This window comes from Xiphias gladius, chromosome 9 (assembly GCF_016859285.1).
Source record: "Xiphias gladius isolate SHS-SW01 ecotype Sanya breed wild chromosome 9, ASM1685928v1, whole genome shotgun sequence".
In the NCBI taxonomy this organism is placed as follows: domain Eukaryota; kingdom Metazoa; phylum Chordata; class Actinopteri; order Istiophoriformes; family Xiphiidae; genus Xiphias; species Xiphias gladius.
The window spans coordinates 18,960,490-18,984,043 of NC_053408.1; the positions used below are offsets into that span (position 1 = coordinate 18,960,490).

Here is a 23,554-nt window from a genome sequence, read left to right on the forward strand (position 1 = left end):
ATAATTTACTTACTCTGGCAGGTTTAGGTGTCTGGAGTTGCTCCGGCGACTTTTTTCTTTCAGTGAGGTTGTTAAGTTTCCTCCTGTGTCACCACTGCCACACTCTGCTATGGACTTTCAAGGCACGGAATCTGGTTTGAGGAACAAACACATAAGGGCCCTCAGTTCTCAACATTGTTTTCTTCCCTCTTCCAATTTCCCCACACAGTGGAACTCTCAGGATGTCCCGCCTGTGGATGTGTTACAGTCTGCTCTGCGCTGATGCTTTTCTACAAAGCGGTGCCTCGTCAGATAAAGGTCTTTTTATATTGCCTTTACCAGAAATTGATATACTGTATTGTGTAAATACCACAGGAGTTTTATTTACTTACGGTGCAGGGTAACTCAGCCACTGTACATGAAACAGTTATGTGTGATGAGATGTTTCTTCATTCAAACCAAAGTAACAATAACATTACTTCCTTATCTTTGATGTAATACAAGACAGCAATCACACCCACACATAGCTGTTAAAAAGCAACAAGAGTCAGTGTCACATTTCCTTTGTACGCCACACTGCTCTTTTTAAGCATTCATGTAACAGTCAGCCTGTCAGTCAGTCAGTCAGCCAGGCTGCTGCATCCTGGGCTGAGTCTGTGGTAGCCTGCCTGCAGCCCATCGTGCATGATGAAAGCCCACTGGTGGAGCTGTGTGCTGGGATTACTCTGCATGCCTGCTGTGGTGATACTCAACCCCTGGACAGGTGAGTGCATGTGTGCATGCGTGTGAGAGAGAGAGAGAGAGAGAGAGAGCGCGAGAGAGAGAAAGAATGGATAGGTTTTGGGTTTTTAAATTAAAAAAAATAAACAATCTGAATCTGAGTCATCTTTTCCGGTTTGCTTGCAGCCCCATCATGTTTTTGTCCTCTGAGCAGAGTCTCTAAAAGCAGTGGTGGAGAAATGACTCGTTGATTTTTTTCCCCCGCTTAAGTAAAAGTACTAGTACTACAATGAATTGCAAGCAAAAGTCCTTCATTCAAAAATTCTACTGAATTAAAAGTAAGTCAGCAAAATGCACTTAAAGTATTAAAAGTAACAACCCTCGCTCTGCAGAAGAATACCGTGACTGACATAGTAGCATTTTACAAGGTGAAGCTCATTTTAGCTACTGGTGACTATGTCAGGTGAATCTAGTTAAATGCAAAGTACATTTCCCACTGAAATGTAGTAGCGTAGATGTATAAAGTGGCATGAAATGATGATACTTAGGTAAAGGTACCTAAAACTGCACTTGAGAACAGTACTTGAGTAAATGTACTTATTTACTTTCCGCCACTGTCTGACAGCATCTTTTAGCCCCTTGTGTGAAATCCCTTTAACACTGGTGCTTAAATTGATCACGTTTAGTCATTTTTGGAGTGACGCACTCCACTGCAGTTGAGGTGAGGCACTCAGCACGGATCTCTGTCTCTCCCTACAGTTTCTCAAAACCCCTTGTCCATCTCTCTGATGAGAGTAAACTCATCTGCTGAGATCACATGCTCCACATCGTTGTCTGAACCGATGGGGCTCTACCTGAACCGGCGTTTCCATGGTGAAGGGGACATTGTGTACCTAGCCTTGCAAAACAGACTGGTCACCAAGAATACGACGTCTGCCAAATTTATAGGCCGGATTCACGTGACTCCTAGCTACGGTCCTAGCTACGGGTTCACTTTGCGGCTGTCTCTGCTGGCGTTGGATGACACAGACTTGTATTACTGCACCTGGAGTCACTTCAAACCACAGACGGCGACGCGAGAGACCCAGTCCAGCAATGGCACCATTATCATTGTCAGAGGTGAAGGGAATTTGAGTTCAAACAGGCACACACACTGTCCTTTGATATTTAAAAAAAGAAAAAAGAAAAAAAAAAAAGCGATAACTTTTTTTGACCTTGATTTACCTTTCTTCTTCTGACGCTTTTCCTCACAGAGAAGGAGCCCCAGGAACAATGCAAGGACCACATTGAGGGTCTCATCATGATTTCCTTTAGTGTGACAGCTGTCGTACTGTTTCTCTTCACCGGAGCGCTGATTTTGATTTTGAGACGCAAACGAGTAAGTATGAGGCAGGCTTGCGAGAGCAAAGCATGCAAGAGCAAAGACCAGGCCCCTGTGTTCAAATTAACGTGTTTTCTTTGTGTTCCCACAGTTTAAAAGGCACTTCAGACCTGCCAGAGCCATAAAATCCACCAGATATATCAGCCCTCAGCATGTCTGTCCTCAGCACAGAATTCAGCATTGTGCCTACTTGAACCCATCTGCAAATACTTTGGACTTCAGGGGCATTCTGTAATCCAAAGAGTTTGTGCAAAGATGGTGATCAGAGATGAGGATTCTTTGGAAAACTGTGTGTCACCTATGCAGTAAATCTATTGCACGGAGGGTTTGTAATACACGATTAAGGTGTCTTTTGTTTCAGCCGCTCGTAATGTGCTCAACCCATGAAAGGCGTCTCACCTCTTGTTCTGCCTTTCATTTTCTTTCATACACAATTTGTTTTTTCTTTGCAGAAAAACTGACTGAGCTACCACATCCTGGCTGATGTGGCGTGTAAGGCTGTTTCGTACGTGAACAGTATTGTTTAAAAGAAAACAAACATTTTTTTTCTTTTTTCTTTTTTTATTCCTTGTGGTGCAACATGTTTGCTTGACCTTTTGAGTATTGCTACATGTTTAATGTATTTTTTTCCATTGTGTCTCATAAATAGATTTTGAACTTTCAAACAAATGTGAACCACAGTTGTCTCCCTGACTAGATATGTACATTAAATCTTAGCTTTTTCCAGTTTTGTTTTTCCTTTGAAGAGTCTTAAAATACTACCAAAAAGTCACCACTTAACCCCTTATCCTGGAGGAAAAAGAGAAAATCCATCTAATTTTTTTTTTTTTTTGATATCCAGACACAAAATAGTCATATGTGAAGGTATTTAGATTTTGCACAAAACAATGGCCCTCATGGGGTTTCAATGTTTTGGCTTACTGGCCAACTTTGAAAAAATAATCAAGTGTTAATAGCTTTTTCCTCATCTTTCCAGCCCTTCCTCAATGCTTGAGAATAAATGCTTAAAAAGCCAATACACCCCTATATGTGTCACTCCCCAAACAATTGATCCCTGTGTACTTTGGCTTTTAGTTTATGCCTTTTAAATGGATGCTCATATGTATCACCTGACACACCTGCTATAAGTAAGACAGGAAATACCTTGCAGATCTGTTTGTGTGGATTAAGCAGGTATTTTTGAGTGAGCAGTCAATGTCAGCACATGTTGATCTCTTTATATAAAAATGATATGCAAAAAAGTGAGTAGTTGTCCTAAATGTTGCATAGTTTTTTGTAGAAATATTTTAAAGTTGAAGCATGAGCTCGCCTTATGTGATCTTTTTAGCCATGTTCATGTTCAGCCATCTGACTGTATAGCTCTTTGATGTGCGATATCCAGACACAAAATAGTCATATGTGAAGGTATTTAGATTTTGCACAAAACAATGGCCCTCATGGGGTTTCAATGTTTTGGCTTACTGGCCAACTTTGAAAAAATAATCAAGTGTTAATAGCTTTTTCCTCATCTTTCCAGCCCTTCCTCAATGCTTGAGAATAAATGCTTAAAAAGCCAATACACCCCTATACGTGTCACTCCCCAAACAATTGATCCCTGTGTACTTTGGCTTTTGGTTTATGCCTTTTAAATATATGCTCATATGTATCACCTGACACACCTGCTATAAGTAAGACAGGAAATACCTTGCAGATCTATTTGTGTGGATTAAGCAGGTATTTTTGAGTGAGCAGTCAATGTCAGCACATGTTGATCTCTTTATATAAAAATGATATGCAAAAAAGTGAGTAGTTGTCCTAAATGTTGCATAGTTTTTTGTAGAAATATTTTAAAGTTGAAGCATGAGCTCGCCCTATGTGATCTTTTTAGCCATGTTCATGTTCAGCCATCTGACTGTATAGCTCTTTGATGTGTTTTTTTTTTTTTTTTGTAATTCAATTTTCTTTTCTTTTTTTACTACATAAAAGTAGCTTATACAAATAAAAGCACTTCCAACAGTAATTATCATTCAGTCCCATTTTCAAAGTTAAGATTCACATTTTATTTCTTAGCATTGGACCATTCAGGCTTAACATCTTGATGCTCTGATTTCCAACTCAGAGAAACAACTTTACCATACAAAATAGTTTCTGTGGCACAATGCCCCTCGTTGTCACATACAAACCTAGGATGATACTCGGTAATAGAAGCTTGGCAGTCAATGGTAAAACACGTAGAAAAGCGGTATCCAATTTATATTAAAAAAAATACCTAAAACTACACTGTTGCTGAGGAACCTACGTACTGAACTGCTGGTTTTACCACGGACTGTTGTGGGTGTAACACACAATGCAGCCTTGAAAACAGTCTGTGTAGATGATAATAGTACAACTGTGGGATAAAGTTAATATTTGTGTAATAAACCAAACGCGTTTTGAAGCGCGTAAATGTAGAGAACTGTTAGCATAAGCTAGCTAGTTGATGGCACACAGCCTGAGAAAACCACCCAGGGGAGATAAAGGTTTTTCACCTTGGCTTTTGCTCTCCGTCCTGCTGACTGTCCAAAGCTCAAAGCACAGGCAGCCATGTGAAGCCTGTTACCGAATAACAAGAAAACCACACACAGGATTGAACGATTTCTTTGTTTAGAGCCGGACAGGTGCACCTTTCCTGGCTGTCGTCTGTAGCCAGGGGAAAAAAACAAAACAAACAAAAAAAGATGAGCGGCCATAAATTGCTGTTCTCCAAGCTGAAGCTGTGGACTTCAGGAAGATGGATACTTCAACTTCATGATGGTGAGCACTCTGAAACCACGTCTTAGCCTCGATGCACTTACCATGTAGCCATATGAGTTGACCGATAGTTTTCCTGTGTGGGGGGAGCAAAGTTTAAAAAAATGATTGGTTGTCTAAGTTGCTTATTGGCAAGACTACATACCCGCTCGAAGATATGCTTAAAACTTTAAAGATTAGACTTCACCCTGCAATTTGGCACATAACAAATATCCCAGGCAGCACTCATATCGATCAATTACAATGCCGTCCAACTTTATGCCTGACTCTGGTAGTCTTTCATTGAAACCAGCCGTAGTGGGCAGCACAGTAGCCGCATGACTCGTGGTACTCCAGGCTGAACTGTCATGCACCTGCCTGGGGGATTACATGACGGCGCCAGGACGGTGGTCTACTACACGTTCAGACCTTTCCGTGTTTGTGCAAACCCACTGCAGTCCCCAAAAAAAAAAAAAAAAAAAAAGGGTGAGGTGTGTTTCTCAGCTTTCTCCGATCTGTTGATTCTGTAGGTATGAGTGGGAGTGGGAAGGCATCTTTTTCCTCCTGCAGCCCAAAGGTGTGTATAATCGGAAGCGGCCCAGCAGGTTTCTACACGGCACAGCATTTGATCAAGGTAAATCCTGTTTTGGCAATGGTGGACAATGTAGGCATCAGGATTGGGTGACATGGAGACTCTTCTATCACAGTATATATATCCTTTTATATCGTGATTATTTATATACAGCATAGTACATTTTGGGGAAAATTAGAAAGAGTTTATGAATAAAATAACCGGGCAAGGATTAAACACCTGACAATCCGAGGTACTTCTTTACTGTATTGAAAAAAACAGCGTCGGCTTGAAGCAGCTCTGCTCCCTGATTTGAAACACTGCTGACAACGGCCCAATACACCCAAAGATATTAAAGGGATAGCATGTTAGAAACGATGTGGCAAAATCTCTTAACAGTTGACAAATTGTTAGGATGTCAAGGTATAATTTGTCATATCGCCCAATCCAAACAGGCATCGTGGTCTTCTGCCTGCGTTTTTCACAGGGTACCGGTCAGTGTTATCCAAAATAGTTATCATTCTTATGTTTATGGGTGAGGATAGAAAACACTCCCAGTCTCTAACAGTGGCAATACAGTGCACATTTTTTTTCTTTATTGTATTTTTCAAATGACATTAATTCATTCTTATTTTAAAGGTTGTGATGTATTCCAAAAATTACTCTACCACTGTATCAAGCCCCACCATTAAGTCCCACCCTGACCCACCTAAAACAGTGTCATCGGCAAAAGCGGTACTGATTCTGAATGTGTCGGAGCAACCAGCGAGGAGGCTCGGCGTTTTGTTGGCGTATTTCAAAACGTCACGCAACTTATGAACTTGAAACACCGACGCGATAACTTATAACGAGCCTTTAAGATATCAATTTCACAAACGCACAGACGAATCGAGCTGCAGCAACACCGGCAAAAGTAGTAAGTGTCGGAAAAAACCAGCAAGGAGACGGTCTGGACATTTTTGTTAACATGTGCCTGTAGAGAGAAATGCACATCAAGTTAAGGATGCAGTACGTGAGGTCATTTAGCTTCCCCTGTCCCACATGAACACTTGGTTAAGCCTAAGTAGCACATATTTGTCTAGTGGGCTATCTAACGTTAGAGCGAGCAGCCATGCCACGAGTCTAACGGCAGGCCACTTACATGTTTGGACTAATAAGCCATGTTTGAGGTTGACGAATGACCGGCAAACGTCTGCCTGTAGAGTTTGCATGTCACCTCCTTTGGGTCCTCCTCTACCCTCTCGAAATGATCCCACACTTTGGATTTCCTGCCCGCCATATGTACTTCCTATGTAATAACCGCAGGAATCAACTGTAAACGATGTCTGTCTGCGACTGACTGGATGAAAGAGTGTCGCCACTTCCTTCCATCCACTTTTTTTGTTTTTTTTCAAACCAATTAAAACTTGGTTGACCAAGGCTCTTCTCATCGACTAACATTTAGTTGATTGTTGGGGGACAGCCCTAATTTTGAGCACATGAAAGTCACTTTTAAAAATAAAAGCACTTCTGACAGTAATTTAAGTAAGTTTGTAAAATTCCCCACTGTTTCTTCCTGAGCTCTAACTGATGTAAGATGTTAGCCGAGCAACCAGAATTAGCCAACACGATGTCCTCTCCTATATTTGAAATACAATCCCTTTCCCAGTTCTCTCTTAAATTTTGTTTTGATTTGTTTGTAATAGTTTATGTCTCTTTAATTATAGGATTTACTGGATAGTAAGACCAAGAATCTGCAGCCATGCTAGCAGCTCTGTGAGGCTGTACTTAAGCACAGTGTTGCTTTGAGCTAAATGCTAATGTCAGCATGCTAACGTGCTCATGACGACGATGCTGACATGCTGATGTTTAGAAATTATAATGTTTCAAAAAGCTAAACCAATAACAGTGTTATCTTGTATTTCTCCCTGAAGGACACAACGGTCTTATTAGGAAACTCTTTCCAGTCTTTGCATATTTGCAACAACTATAATCAAAAGCATTCAGTTTTGCATTTGTCACTGTTTTTCCCTTTCCCTTTTTTCGTCCTCTCAGGCCCGTCAGGACATTGAGGTGGACATTTATGAGCGGCTTCCCGTCCCCTTCGGCCTGGTCAGGTTCGGAGTGGCCCCTGATCATCCTGAAGTCAAGGTCTCTACTCCTAATGAGATGTGCTAGAGAACCAACAATTGCCCAACACTTTCTATCATATAAGCACAGTTCTCTCATCAGGTTTTGAAGTTTCCACCCAGTCAGCTTTTCATCTTTGGCTGCAGTTTTGTGTTACGTCATAATGCAAAGAAAGTAAGAATGCTTTATTAATGCCGACATAATTCGTTTGTCCTCTCTGATCATGAGCTGTGACGATTTCTACTCTCCTTTAAGACCTTGAGCCTTCTTTTTAGGAAAAGCAGACAACCGTGTTTACTAAAATTCTTGTGGTAGTGCAGCATCGAAGGTTTATCAGATAAAAAGTGTCACTTTTTCTTCCAGCCTGTCTGGAAACCTTGAACGACAAAGTGTCTGAGTAAAAAGGGACACTAACGACATATGACATACTTAATCTGATACCTGTCCGTCTAGCTTTAGACAACAGAGGAACGACATTGCAAGCCCCTCTTCATGTGTTCAACTAGCACGTACATGAGTCACTGCCGGCTCATGTTGATACAGTTGTAGAGGATGGAGGCTGCGGTGGTGTCATAGATTAAACGCGCGAGGGTGAGGTCTGTCCATCCTGGAAGAGGGACGTATCAAATCAATATCAAAACACTTGCAGATTAATTTTCTTATTGTTGCAGCTCTATTTAGGACAGTTTTAGTTTGAGTCAGGGTGTGGTTAGCCTAGCTTAGCAGAAAGACTGGAAGCAGGGGGAAACAACTAGCCTGGCTCTTTGTAAAGGGAAAAAATATACCTACCAACACCTCTAGAGCTCACGAATGAACACATTGTATCACGTTTGTTAAATCCAGGCACAAACCGAAATGTAAAAACATTCATTCCGGATTTTAGGTGGTTTTTAACAACAGTTTGTCTATGAGCTCAACATTTCTGTGCATAGTTTCTGGCTACAGCGCGGGTTACCAGGTGCAGTTGGTGAGCGCAGGTTTAAGCATGTAACTCCCAATAAAACCACAAACGGTTTTTTTTAAATGTGTGTGTCTAAACGGACGAGATACAACATGTTAATAAGTAAACTTATGAGGTCTCACTGGGTGTGTCTTGTTTTTTTTGTTTTTTTTTGTTTTTTTAAACCTTGGACAGAGGTATCTCTGAGCTATCTGTTTCCCCATTTCTGGTCTTTATGCTAAGCTAAGCTTCATATTTACCCTACAGGTATGAGAACGGCATGTATCTTCTCATTTAAGTGTTAGTTAGATTTCTACTGGAGATTAATGTGCATGGCAGAGACTTCAAATACGAATAAGTATCACTATCTCAGCAGAGTGGTGTAATGGAAGAAAAGATCATTACACAGATTTTAATTCAACATCAGACGAAATGTGAAACTGTCACTTAAATAGCCACTTTAGGTTTAAATAAGTTGCTTTCAGCAGCTGAACTTTTGACTATCTGTAAAATTAAGAAAGACAAGCCATGGTCTTAGTGTAGAGGCTGTCCTCTCACTGCGGCATAAGTCCAAACGCTCTGACACGCGCACACACATACACACACAAACACACACACACACACACACACACACACACACAATCACAGAGATAAATCAGGCAGCAGCCCCTTATATCACTAAAATACATTAAAAGTTAGTCATAGACTCAGAATAACTATGACGTGAGGCAAACATCTATAAATCTGGTTGGAAATAACAGAAAAGAGACACTTCTTACAACGAGTCATCGTGTTTTTAAGTTTTCCTCAGTATCAGAGTAATTCAGTGATGCTTTTCTGTACGTCCATGGGTAAATCGCAAACAGGAACTCCTAGTAGCTAAATTGGCATACGTTTACTGAAGCCTATTGGTGTAGTTGTCTTGGTTTTGTGGTGTAGAGAATAATGCTCCCGTAACAAACTGGTGCCTATATCTTAATCCAGTTTTTCCTCATACTGGAATAAAATACTTGCATTCATTATTAAACTGACTCAATCATACTGATGTCCAATTCAGTCTTATTGCGGTTTACTCCCCACTACATGGGCTAATGAGGCTGTTTTTAGTCGTTTTATTTTAACACCTCTGTTCTGTTCATCTCCTCAGAACGTCATCAACACATTCACGCAGACGGCCAAACATTCATGCTGCAGTTTCTATGGTAATGTGAATGTGGGGAAGGATGTGAGTGTTGAAGAGCTGCAGCAAGCCTACCATGCTGTCATACTGGTAAAACCATGAAAAATCGATACGCTGTCTGCACCGGAAGTCACCTTCAAATAAAATCACATAAGCATCTTTATGCATTATTTTTTTTGTATATTTTATGGTAGAGTTACGGGGCAGAGGGAAACAGGAGTATGGGAGTGCCAGGAGAAGACTTGGCTGGTGTGTACTCTGCCAAAGACTTTGTGGGCTGGTACAACGGGCTGCCCAGCTGTCGAGAGGTATCCATTACAATCAAAAGAATATTTCCCCTAAATCAAGTGGCTGTTGCCTTGTCTAAAAAATGTCAGCTCACATAAGATCTGAAAGGTTATCAGATCAGTCATCTTCCTCTTGTATATCTACATCCTGTTCTGCTCCTTTAGCATCAAGTCTCAGTTTCTCTCTCATGTCTCTGTTATTCTATTCAGCTGAATCCAGGCCTGAGTTGTGAAACAGCAGTCATCCTGGGACAAGGTAACGTGGCCCTTGATGTAGCAAGAGTCCTGTTATCTCCCTTTGACATTTTAAAGGTAAGAAACACACAGCCTGATTATTTTAGATAAAAATATAGTAATAAAAAAAAGTGATACAACCACTCAACATGATCTCAAATGTATGATGCCCACAAAGGATATATTAAAGACAGAAGAGACGGGTTTTCAACTTCGGAGACATGAAGGCACTAATTCATTCAGGGCTTTTTATCTGCTAAAATAATCCCGAAAGCTGTTGAAGCAGGTCATGGTTGAGTTTGAGAAGGAGGAAAAACAACGTTGCTTTTATCAAGATGGCCTGAATTTATAACAATGAAGGCCAATACAACAGCTCAACATCTGTCTTTACATAGTTAAAAGTGGTGATGTACTAGACTACATTACATTGAGAGGTGTTTCTAATTTTTAAACATCTCTCAACATAATTCAGTCCAGTAAAACATCACCACTAAGTACAACCTCAGTGCTACAACATATAAATTTAGCATCACAGAAGTCGAATTTAAGACAGAACAGTTAAAATGACAACTAAAATAAGATCCAGTCAGTGAAGAGACAAAAAACGGGTGGATAATCATGAAGAAGCTAGCATGGAAACACAAATAAGGGAAAGGTTATCAACTGTAGTGTATGTACTTATAGTAAAATAAATGAGTCATACATATATGAATTGCACACAAGGAGAGGGAAGAGCTATATACAGAATTTAACTAGTTAGACCAAAAAAATCTTCACTCAAGGTTCACTTACCACAGTTTTTCTGGAGCTTTCAACCTCATGTATCATAGGACCACAGTTCAATAGTTAGGTCAGATTATGACAACTGAACAAACGCCATCCACTCGGGAAGACCAAGAGATGTTGATGAAAGCTGCAGAAAAAGGCAGAAAGAAGGTAATAGATTTTTTAAATTACATAATTTATTGATTTCGTTTTATTATTATTATTATTATTTTATTTTTTTGTTAAACTGCTGTTAGGTCAAAAGGTCAAAATGAACTTTCACGTCCAAGAATCTAAGTAGTTTGACTTGAAATAAAAGTGTTTGAGTTACGTATGTGACGGTAGCTCAGATCACCTGAATTGATTGATTTACAAAGTTGCAGATTATTTTCATGATTTGTTATATATGTGGACCACTTAATATGTGTGGAAAAAACTGTGAAATTGGGCTGATCAGGTACCAAATCAGGCAGAAACATGCAGTTGTACTGTTCTAAATGTGAAATGCCACCTTTCATGCAAGTATATTTCATATAAACAAACAGTACGCTCATGTCTGAAGAACCAAAAACTCAAAGGTCAAAAGATTTCACAGTAATTTGTAAAAAGTAAGGTACACGGACATGGGAAAACTGTAAAGATCCATGAAGACCTGCGCCTCACGCCTTTGACCAGTCAATACACCTTCAATCAACAAGAGCTTAATGATAGTATTGTTGTATGTACTGTTTTGTTTGGAATAAAAACAAGAAGAGCTGGTTTGTGAAATTGAGCACGATTCTTGTACAGACAAAGAAAAGAGTGCCAACTACAGAACCTTCATGTTATCAATAGTACATTTACGAAAACGTCACATAATTCTTCACATACATCACCAGAAAGAACATCAGAAAAGAAAGAAAATAATACTTTTTTTGGAATGCTAAACATCAACTTTACAACCCCTCAGAAATCCAGTTTTTCAGAGGAAAATGCGTTTTTTGAAGAGACTGTAATGGAAAAGGTCTCATTTTATTGCAGAAGACTGACATCACCCAGCCAGCCCTGGAGGCTCTGGCAGAGAGCCAGGTCCGCAGGGTGCTGATTGTTGGCAGGAGAGGACCCATGCAGGTTGCTTGCACAATCAAGGTGCGTGTCACTGGAAAAAGTCTTTTTGAGAGAAGAATAAAAACTATTACCTTTTTTAAAAAGAAAGAAAAATCTCTCAGCTTGAACTGTCATCTTGCTTTAGAAATGCAACACACAGGCTACTGCATGCAACAGCATCCCAAATGACATCTATTCAAGGCCACACATAAGACAGCTCCAAGTGAAATTTTCTGCCATCACTCCATGATTTAACCATCAAACTCACAGTTCAGGTCTGTTTAAATGATAACTCTGGTTTATTACAACTTCTTGTGAGGATCTGGGAAGACACCGTCATCAGCGGTCTGATAAGGCAAGAAATGTGAGCCATCAAATCTAAAGTTTAGCCACACTTATTCGGAAGATTAAAAAAGTCCACTGACTTTGACCGACTGTCAGCTACTTGCTGTAGCTGTGCGTACACAATTCATCTGTAGATTGAGGAATTATTACCAACCTGTTTGTCAGATGTACAACCTCATTCCTGTCAGATGAAGTACTCTTCATCAGACCCACCTGCCATGTTTCACGCGTTCATTTCAAATGATATTTAAAGTGGATATTAATTATCGCTACATAAAAGTGAATATTGTTACAATATTTTTGCATATGATTGAATTGTCAATGTTAAGGTCAGTTTTGTCAAGTTTGCATTCACACCACAATGACAAGGAGTTGCAGAAGCTGGACTTTTTAACCATTTATTGCTTACTTTTTGCTAGTTATTTTTACTGTTTATCCATTACTTTCATCTCATTATTTCAACTGTTTATCCATTACTCTTAGTTAATTATTTACTGTACACACAGCTACAGTCCGGGCTGAAATTTTTGGCACCCCAATATCCTCAGAAATAAATGCAAATGGACCAGTTGTGTATAATAAGAATATTTAGTAAAATGTACAAAGTTACTGAACTACAACAACAGAAAATCTTTAATATAGTGAAATAAAACTTGACACAATTATTGGCACCCTTTTGATGAATTTAAATTAGTTCCTCAAACAAAATAAAAAGCACATAAAACTCACCTGTGCTCAATTTTCAGTGTTCACATGACCTGAATTAAACAATCAATCATGGTTTTACTCTATAAAAAGAGGCTAATTGATCCCAGTTTCTATTTTACAATATCAAAGACAAGAGAGCTGTCTGAGAGCATAAGAAATGTTATTATCAAAATGTAACAATTCCAAAGGCTACAAGGCAATCGACAAAAATCTGGAAATCCCTGTTCAACAGTTCATAATGTTATCAAGAAGTTTCACAGTCATAAAACTGTTAAGACGCTTCCAGGACGTGGTGCTAAGAAGTAATTCAGTGAGAGAAGTCTGCGAAGGTTGATGTGGATTGTGGAAAAAAAACACCATGCAAGACAACGCACACTAAACCAAGTAGGGCTCGATAGGCGAAGAGGAAGGAGGACACCACTGTTGAAAGAAGGCACATAAAGACAAGACAAAAGTTTGCAAAAACTTTCATAGATAAGCTACAGTCTTTCTGGGATAATGTTCTATGGACAGGTGAAACCAAAGTAGAGCTCTTTTGGGATGCAGAGCATCAGTTTGTTTACAGGTGATTAAATGAAGCCCAGAAGGAAGAGAAAACCCTGCTTACAGTAAAACATGGTGGAGGTTCTGTCATGCTGTGGAGCTGCTTTGTTGCCTCTTGCCCTGGAAGCATTGAATGTGTCAAAGGAAAAATGTAATCAGAAGATTACAAAGGCATTTTAGCCTAGTGTCAGAAAACTAGGTCTGAGGTGAAGGTCTTGGGTCTTTCAGCAGGACAAGGACCCAAAGCAAACATCCAGCAGCACAAAAGAATGGTTGAAAAGGAAAAGATGGACTGTTTTAAACTGGCCAGTATTTAGTCCTGACCTAAGTCCCATTGAAAACCTTTGGAGAGAGCTGAAATCTGCCATTGCTAAAAGAACTCCTACAAACTTAAGAGCTTTAACACACAGCAATGGAAGAGTAGCAGAAACTACCAGCAGACAGGTGCAAAAAACTTCTAGATGGCTACAAGAAACGTTTAGAGGCTGCCATTGTTGCCAAAGGTCCTGCAGCCAAATATTAGTGAAGGGTGCCAATGATTGTGTCAGGGGTTCATTTGCATTTATTTCTGAAGATATTCTAAATTCTCTGCTTAGAATTCAGAGGAGCCAATAATTTCAAAGAGGACTCTATGTTCTCCTTTTCTACAGGAGCTTAGAGAAATGGTGAACCTGCCAGACAGCAGACCTGAGATGGTGGTGGCTGATTTTGAGGGTGTCACAGAGGCTCTTAAAGGTATGACATAACATTTTATCTTAATAATTTTCCTCTTTGGGGGCATGGCACTTCCTTTTTTTACTTCCTCGTCAGTCAGTTCTATTCTCTTTTAGTTGATCAAAGCCTAAGAATTTGGGTATTTTATATCTTTGAATCAATTTCATACAGTATACTGTAAATGCAACACAACAGAATAAGAAAGGCAAACTTTATTTATTTTTTTTACCACACGAGCATTAAGAACATGTGAGAGGACTGCATGTGCTGAAATTAAGAGTTCACAAGAAATAAGTGTCTGACTAATACAGAAACTGTTGAAAATGTCTGATGAAATGAAGAAATGTATGCTGTGGTTAACAGCTAGAACGATGATACCTACAGCTCATACGAGGTCATGTGATGAGGTCAATGGAAACTGTTAACCAGTAAAGAGAGCTGATGTCAGATGATCTGTGGTTCAAAGGGGTTTCTGCTGGCGTAACACACTGCAGGTTAAGAAACGCAGCACTATGCACTCTCCTCGTCCCGATGACCTTCTGGCTTTTCCTCATCCTTACCATAGAAATGACATTGAGCCGATGGATGGTGCGGAGCATGTTCAGGGTTATAGTGATAACAGTCTCCTTGCCTCTGTTCATGGCTGATTATTAGAACCTTGATCTCATTTCTGTTAAGTGTTATAAGCCGTGAGTGAAGGATCAAATGGTTTGTGTCTGTCTTGTTTTCCAGAATTGCACTAGCGGTGATAATTTTAGCAGCACAGAAGTGATGACTGGTTTGTTTTTCCAAAAAGCATGAGGTTACAGGAAGTTAATAAAGAGGCATGAGTCTAAACATTTTTCAAAAAAAACCAAACAAACTGGAAGTTTCACAGCAGGGGGTGGAGGTTTCTGACATTTATGTGAAATGTGGATGTGTAGATCCTTGTATGTATTTTTGATAAATGGCATCTGCGTTGTGCATACATATGCACAGGTTTTCTCAGATAAACTGATGACACATGATGACTACGTACAAATAAACAGCTGAAAACCCAAACAGGCACACACACGTACATACATACCTCTGTTGATTTTGGCAGCTATTTTTAGATGTAGTCTTAGTCATCAGATCAGAAGTCTGTGAATCCAAAGGGAAGATTTTCAATGACAAAAACATTTTAGTCTTGCTTTAGTCAACAAGAATCACATTTTGGTCTGAGGTTAATCGACAGAAAAGTTGGATATTTTAATTATTAATAAGTTTTTAATGTATCAGAGTCTAGTTTTAGTCAAGTACACTTTTTAGTCTAATTTTACCAAACAACAGGTCAAAACTAGTACAAAAAATTGGCCCCAAATTTATGATGAGGGGTGTTGCTTTTTCAAAGATACTCAAAGAGTTTCTGGTCTGTTTCATTCCAGTTTTAATATTTAAGTAACACGTCCACACATGAAACAATGTCTGATTAGCATAAGGATCCATTTTTCTCCAGTCAAAAGAAATACTGGTCTATCAATAATATACCATATTATGAACACATATAGACACAGCTTTTGTTTATAAAAAATGTATATGTATGTATATGTATATGTATCTGTATATATATATATATATTTGTATATGTGTATATATACATACATACATACATACATACACATAAGCAAATGAAAAAAAAAATATAAATATATATGTATATAAAATACATGAACTAAGACACAAGTACACACACGGTGATACAGCATAGAGGTTGTAACTACTTTAAATGTAAGCTAAAACATTGGAAATGTAAAAAAAATGATCTTACTGTGTCAGATTTGCCAAGGCCCAGGAAGCGTCTGACAGAGCTGATGTTGAAGACAGCCTTGAATATCCCAGGAGAGAAGGAGCAGGAGAGACGCAACAAGGCGTCCCGCGTATGGGGCTTTCGATTCTTTCGGAGCCCCGTCGAAGTCCTGGCTGACCCAGAGCGCAACAGAACAGCTGGCATCCGACTGGCGGTCAACAGGCTGGAGGTAAACAGGATTTGGATTTTAAAACTCGAGAGGGCCTTCATGTAGCCATGTGCAGCTGCTTAGTATATTAGCTTGGCTCAAGTTTGTTACCTCTGTGCGACCAGGGTTCAGGTGAGGGAGCACGTGCAGTGCTCACTGGAGAAGTGGAGGATGTGACCTGCGGCCTGGTCATCAGCAGTATTGGCTACAAGAGCCTTCCCATCGATCCATCAGTGCCATTTGACTCCCACAAAGCCATCGTCCCAAACAGCATGGGCCGCGTTCAACAAGCTACAGGTATTGCCCTGTGTACAGTATGTGTGTGAACGTGTGTTTAACAATTAAGGGTATACATACATACATAATCGAACAAGGTTACATAGCAGGTTAACTCTTTTCCAAAAATAACATTGAGCAGAAAAAACAGTAGTAAGTTCATCTTTGTTTCTAGGTTTATATTGTAGTGGCTGGCTGAAAACTGGCCCCACTGGGGTGATAGGCACCACTATGAACAACAGTTTTGACACTGCACGATCGTTACTGGAGGACATGGACTCGGGAACGTTGGACGTATCCGCTGCAAAGCCTGGTTCACAAATCATCGGTGCTCTGCTGGAAGAGAGAGGTACTCCACTGCCCATTTGGTTGCTTTACCACCTTTTGCTGAGCCCTCTTACCTGACCCGTGGGTTTACAGTATGCAATCACTAGTCTGAGATAGATGGAGACATTTAAATTATTTCATGCCTGTATTAAACTGCAAAGCATTTTTGTCTTTCAAGACAGGCTTCAAATGCAGCCTTAATTATATCATACCAAAAAGCGTTTCAGATATTCTCTCCATCTCATTTATATCAGCAATAACAGAAACACTTCTCTGTATAATACACAGTTCAACAGCAGCACAAACTGCATTCTCCAAATGATCATACAGTTGAATCAACGACTCTTTAAAACAGTGTTAACAAAAACTAAACACTGTAACCTTCATGAAGGGAGGAGTTCTTGCAGGACCGTTGCGTTAGGCTGTTTTAAGTTTAGCTAGGTGTACCTAAGAAACTGCCAACTGAGTGTACCTCATGGATGGAGAACTGAACGGGCCTACCAGGCACAGGTCCAGGGGCCCAAGGAATCAGGGCGCCTCTGTTTAATATGAGTGTTAACATTTTTTGTTTGGAGTTCAATCAAACCACTGCAAAGAGACTCGAAAAGTGACAAAACAGCTACAAAGAGATACAAAACGAGCAAAAGGGAACGCTTCGTATGTTCGTAGTTATTTTCTGGGCACAGACAGTGGTCCCGTTGTCTCATAATCCATCCATGCTCTACTCTGCACATCTCTGGATGTGATTGTCCGGAGAGGGCACAAAAGCTACTAAAAGAATAAAAAAGTTGTATGTTGCAAACGAGCTACTCCCCCACAACCTAGCAGCAGCACGTGGGATTGGACGGAATGTGGTTGCTGGCCATGTTGCACAATATGAAATCTTTTCAAATAATACCTGACCTTCCTTCACACATGAATGTCATCACAGCATGTGCCAACACGTTTCTATCCCTCTCTAATAGACACACACGTGCTCCTTATGCACAAGCTTCCAACAGAAAAGGAAACTGTTCTTCTGATTCAAGTTTTTAAAAAATATGTGATTTTGCTATTGGTTCATTGCAGATGTAGTGGCAATTTCTTCTACTTGTGATATTATTACAGCAAATGCGATCAGTTAGCTCTCTCGCTCCCTATTAAATGCACACACACACACCCCTTATACAGAAGCTTCCTAAAGGAAAGGAAGATGTTGCTTGTCACTGCAACATTAGACTCATGATTCAAGCTAAAAGAAATATGATAGTGTATTTGGTTCATAGCAGTTTTCCTGCTATTGATGAATAAAAAGAAAAGCTACATGACAGCTTTGAAGCGTTCAATAAGTATTACTTCACATCTAAAAATGATACTAACTAGTATGACAAAATCAAAATTTCCCACTTCTAAGGCCAAATTCACTACACCAGTCCTGTTTTTGTGTAACATTTTACTGATTTGGTGACAAGCTGTCTGTTGATCTCACAAAGGAAATTAAGCCACAGCCTAATGGGGGTTGCATTTTATTGTTTATAGGAGTGAAACCAGTGACTTTCTCAGACTGGGAGAAGATTGACAATGCGGAGATGAGGAGGGGCGAAGCCATGGGGAAACCCAGAGAAAAACTACTTACTGTGGAGGAAATGCTCCAGTTGGCTCGAACATGACTGAAGACAAGAAACTGTTTTCAGGTAAACACAGTAACTGTTGCAGTGTAAAATAACAGCAGTTGTTGTCAATGGGGACCTCAAAGACTGACCACAATGCGCACAGAAAATAAATGGCATTATGAAGTACTCAACATGGAATTACTTGATTTTGTACACATGGTACACATTAAAAGCTGGTTGGTGCTGTAGTTTACCCCTTAATTCTGTGTCTCCATGTCCTCTCAGTTTGTACCTTTTGTGAACAGTATCAATCTAAATCACTGAAAGACCAAGTTGATGTTTCATGTTGCTCTAAAATCCTCTTCTTATGAATTGTAATTTACAGTATGCATGTTGAAGAGTAAAAACCATGTGATGGCTAAAATATGTTTTTGCACTTCACTCACACTTCATATATTCATATTTACCATCATGAATATATTTTATACAAAATAAAATGTGACTTATATATCCTTTTATTCCTACCTTGGAGTATAATTTCCTACTGTTGCAATCTAAATATTTACTGTTAGCTTAGATGTCCTATATGGTGGGTTTTAAGATCTAAAGTGTTTTAAGATCACACACGGGGGTTGGTAAATTGCAAAGATTTTGACTTTGAATACTTGATTTATATGATAACCTTATATGTTTTTTCATTGTCAACAAATCCCATGAGAAGACCAAAACCAACCATGAATGTATCCTACTAAATAGTATTGTGTGTGTATCCAAAGATTGATACATCTGTGCCGCAGAGTTCCATTCTTGTCTGAAATCTATTAAAAACACATCAGTGAGCCACACTGTTGCATTGGGTGACATGCTCCTTCAGGCTGCCATAAATACTTATTCGAGCAACAAATGTGTATTAATCCGCAGATGAAAATAGCCCCTAAAAAATGCACTATTTCCTCCTGTTTGAGTAATGCTCACTAAAATGTCCAGCTGTTTAAGGAAATTACTTACATTACATTTGTGACCTGTTTTTGAGGCATTCGTGGGAACGAATGGGTTGAGTAGGCTGGGTGCCAGGGAAGACAGAAGTATTGGGAGATCGACAATAATAGTTTTGGTCTTTTCATGGAATTCGTTAACTGCAACAAAAATACAGAATGATATCACTCCTGAAAGGTGATGTGGCAAGTGTCTTCAAGGAATGTATCGCGTGTGTATTAAAATCCCACTAGTGCATTTCCACACAATGAGAAAGTGGCTGCTCTTCAGTCCACCTGTATACAGCATGCACAGTATACAATCATACTATAACACACAGTGTTTAAACAAGTTAAAAACTGAAATAGACTAGAATAAATAGAACAGAACGCATACTAGGTTAGTGGCTACTCACCCCTGTGCCCTGCAGACTGGTTGTTAAATAGTTATCAGCCTGCTCTTTTTACTCTGAGCTTTCCAATCCAGCTATGAGCGTGTTCATGTGCATGAAGCAGTTTTGAATCAATGATAATATTGCTCCATAACTGCTGGATGTGTAGATAAGCAACTGTTGCTTACAAGTTTACCAATTCTATTTACAAAGTAAGGATACTGTGTATCAACGCTGTATTCACAACGTGTTGCCACTGCCCCAAGTGGCCAAAAAAAATATTGCAGGGATAATTACAATCAACATCAGACCCATGTGGAGGGAAATAAAAGTGTGACTCCCGTGTGGAGATTTGGTTATTGAGTCAGCAATAAAAGATATTGTGCAAGAGGAAATGTATATAATAGACACACAACTTGACCTGAATATGAAACAGAAAATTATATTCAAATATTAAAAGTGAGGTATAAATAAGTAGGATTTAATATATATGCTTTTTAAAATATATTAGGCATTTTTAACATGTACTGTAGAGTGAGTACTTCCATATTTTTTTTTGGTACCAAGATGAACAAAAATCAGATGTGGGATCCATATAAAAAAGTTAAAAGCAATGTAAGTGTTCTGCGGCAAAAGCAGAGAGGAGAGGGGAAAGGGGAAGAAAAGATCATGTCTGATGAGGTCTATCTGACCAAAATGTTGCATTTATAACTGGGAGTTAACAGCATGTGGATTTTCTTTGTAATGAAAGACGGCGACGAATATACATTTTATCAGTTATCACAAAGACACAAAAACCAAAGACATTGTCAGGAATGAAAAACTTCATTAAAATGCAGATATACATTCACTGAGCACTTTATTAGGAACACCTGCAGTACACCTGCTTATTCATGCAGTTGTCGGCCAATCATATGGCAAGGCATAGACTCCTGGAGATACAGGTCAGGAGCTTCAGTTAATGTTCACATCAAACATCAGAATGGGGAAAGAATGTGATCACAGGGACTTTGACCGTGGAACGATTGTTGATGCCTGGTTTGAGTATTTCTGAAACTCATGCACAATAGTCTCCAGTTTACTCAAAATGGTGTGGGGAGAAAAAAAAAAAAAAAAAAAATCCAGTAAGCAGTAATTCTGCAGAGGGAAATGTCTTGTCACGTTGGAGCATCAACAGCATGAATCCATGGACCCCAGCTGCCTTGTGTCAACAGTCCAAGCTGGTGCTGGTAGTGCAATGATGGGGGGAATGTTTCCTTGGCACACTTTGGGCTCCTTAATACCAACCAATCATTGTTTGAATGCCACAGCCTGAGTATTGTTGCTGACCATGTGCATCCCATTACGGCCACAATTTACCATGTTCTAATGGCTACTTCCAGCATAATGCACCCTATTACAAATTTAAAGCCATCTCAAAACTGGGTTTGACTGGATGATACAATGTTCTATGGAGTTTGTCTGGGCTTTGGGTGGGCCACTGAAGGACAGACTTGTCCAGAAGTCACTCCAGCGTTGTCTTGGCTTTAGGCTTTGGCTCATTGCTGTGCCGAAAGATGTACTGTTGTCCCAGTTTGTGTGCACTCTGTAGCAGGTTTTTCTTCAAAGACCTATTTGGCTAAATTCATCCTTCCCTCACTGCTGATGACAGGATCTGAAGATATTCAGCACAATATTCACAGGCAAACTTCCAAAGAAGATGCCTTGACATACCTATTTGCAGTGAAAACTTTGTTTTACACAAAGCCTTAATTTACAATCTGGTCCCTTTATCTCTGTGCCTGATCTGGAATTACACTTAAAACAAATTCCAGAATGCCAGGTTGTGCTTTGTGATCATTCACAAAGCAAGTGAAGAGAACACTTGTTTGAGACTGTCATTGTGGACCCAGCTATAGTTTCTCAGCTTTGTTTCTGGGATCCACCAATCCTCAGGGGTATTTTGGCCATCACATAACATTCTGACAATACTCCTGTGCCAGGTCATCCCTTTGTGGGTAAGATCCCAGCAGCAGCAAGGGATGCAACTGGGTAGGGCTTTAACTCCAAATTCTTGTTTAAAATTACAGCACATTTAAAAAATGTTGTACATTAAATTGAGCACCAGTGGCAGGTACAGTTGTCTGTGCATCCCTTCACACAAGTAGTTAACCAATTCACTGCATAGCATTTGGTCAGTCTGTTGGAACATGGAAAGTAAAATAGACTCAGTGAAAGCCAGTCATTGGATCTCATCCAGAGCACCTGCTACCATAAAAAGTGATGGCAGATACCAATAAGGGGCCTTAGTTAAACACCTGTGTCTTTCAGACAGACTACCCAACTTTGATGCATGATTTCACCAGTAATAAACCTAATTAACCTACCTAGGGTAATTAGATTGTCACCTGTAAGTTCCAATTCTCAGGAAACAAGACAAGTAAATTCAAGTGTTTTATTGAATACAGATACATGCAGACACATCTTAGATGCACATTAATCTCTTGCATGGTTCCCCCAAAGCTATTCCTACTTTAAAATGGACTCAATGTGACCGTGAGAGAGCCTTATGTGAGAGCAGGGGAGTTTGTTTTAAGGTTCCAAGATCAAAAGTGTCTTTGGCTGCTCTACTTTCACGTGCCTTTGTAGCTTTATGAAGAGCTTTCTTACTCATTTCCGTCAGGTTGTCGCTGCTGGCCGTCAGGTTGTCGCTGCTGGCCGTCAGGTTGTCGCTGCTGGCCGTCAGGTTGTCGCTGCTGGCCGTCAGGTTGTCGCTGCTGGCCGTCAGGTTGTCGCTGCTGGCCGTCAGGTTGTCGCTGCTGGCCGTCAGGTTGTCGCTGCTGGCCGTCAGGTTGTCGCTGCTGGCCGTCAGGTTGTCAGGTTGTCGCTGCTGGCCGTCAGGTTGTCGCTGCTGGCCGTCAGGTTGTCGCTGCTGGCCGTCAGGTTGTCGCTGCTGGTCGCCAGGTTGTCGCTGCTGGTCAGGTTGTCGCTGCTGGCCGTCAGGTTGTCGCTGCTGGCCGTCAGGTTGTCGCTGCTGGCGTCAGGTTGTCGCTGCTGGCCAGGTTGTCGCTGGTTGTCGCTGCTGGCCGCCAGGTTGTCGCTGCTGGTCGTCAGGTTGTCGCTGCTGGCCGTCAGGTTGTCGCTGCTGGCTGTCGCTGCTGGCCGTCAGGTTGTCGCTGCTGGCCAGGTTGTCGCTGCTGGCCGTCAGGTTGTCGCTGCTGGCCGTCAGGTTGTCGCTGCTGGCCGTCAGGTTGTCGCTGCTGGCCGTCAGGTTGTCGCCAGGTTGTCGCTGCTGGCAGGTTGTCGCTGCTGGCCGTCAGGTTGTCGCTGCTGGCCGTCAGGTTGTCGCTGCTGGCCGTCCAGGTTGTCGCTGCTGGTCAGGTTGTCGCTGCTGGCCGTCAGGTTGTCGCTGCTGGCCGTCAGGTTGTCGCTGCTGGCCGTCAGGTTGTCGCTGCTGGCCGTCAGGTTGTCGCTGCTGGCCGTCAGGTTGTCGCTGCTGGCCGTCAGGTTGTCGCTGCTGGCCAGGTTGTCGCTGCTGCCGTCAGGTTGTCGCTGCTGGCCGTCAGGTTGTCGCTGCTGGCCAGGTCAGGTTGTCGCTGCTGGCCGTCAGGTTGTCGCTGCTGGCCGTCAGGTTGTCGCTGCTGGTCAGGTTGTCGCTGCTGGTCAGGTTGTCGCTGCTGGCCGTCAGGTTGTCGCTGCTGGCCGTCAGGTTGTCGCTGCTGGCGTCA

The 23,554-nt window shown here is 40.8% G+C and overlaps 2 protein-coding genes across 2 annotated transcripts; both read left to right on the top strand.

The window, feature by feature from the left end:
- Positions 1-558: 558 nt before the first annotated feature.
- On the top strand, positions 559-3,418 carry LOC120794467. The gene is made up of 4 exons (XM_040135567.1): positions 559-742; positions 1,459-1,818; positions 1,953-2,077; positions 2,172-3,418. Exons 1-4 carry the CDS (start codon positions 664-666, stop codon positions 2,313-2,315), a joined length of 708 nt encoding a protein of 235 aa, XP_039991501.1. The 5' UTR covers positions 559-663; the 3' UTR covers positions 2,316-3,418.
- An 833-nt stretch (positions 3,419-4,251) lies between these two features.
- On the top strand, positions 4,252-19,213 carry fdxr (ferredoxin reductase). Its single transcript, XM_040135986.1, has 12 exons — positions 4,252-4,852; positions 5,359-5,462; positions 7,434-7,529; positions 9,596-9,718; positions 9,823-9,936; positions 10,126-10,227; positions 11,935-12,042; positions 14,247-14,331; positions 16,108-16,307; positions 16,412-16,583; positions 16,738-16,911; positions 18,408-19,213. The coding sequence occupies exons 1-12, from the start codon at positions 4,777-4,779 to the stop codon at positions 18,536-18,538; spliced, it is 1,485 nt and encodes a 494-aa protein (XP_039991920.1). The 5' UTR covers positions 4,252-4,776; the 3' UTR covers positions 18,539-19,213.
- The last annotated feature ends 4,341 nt before the right edge of the window (positions 19,214-23,554 follow it).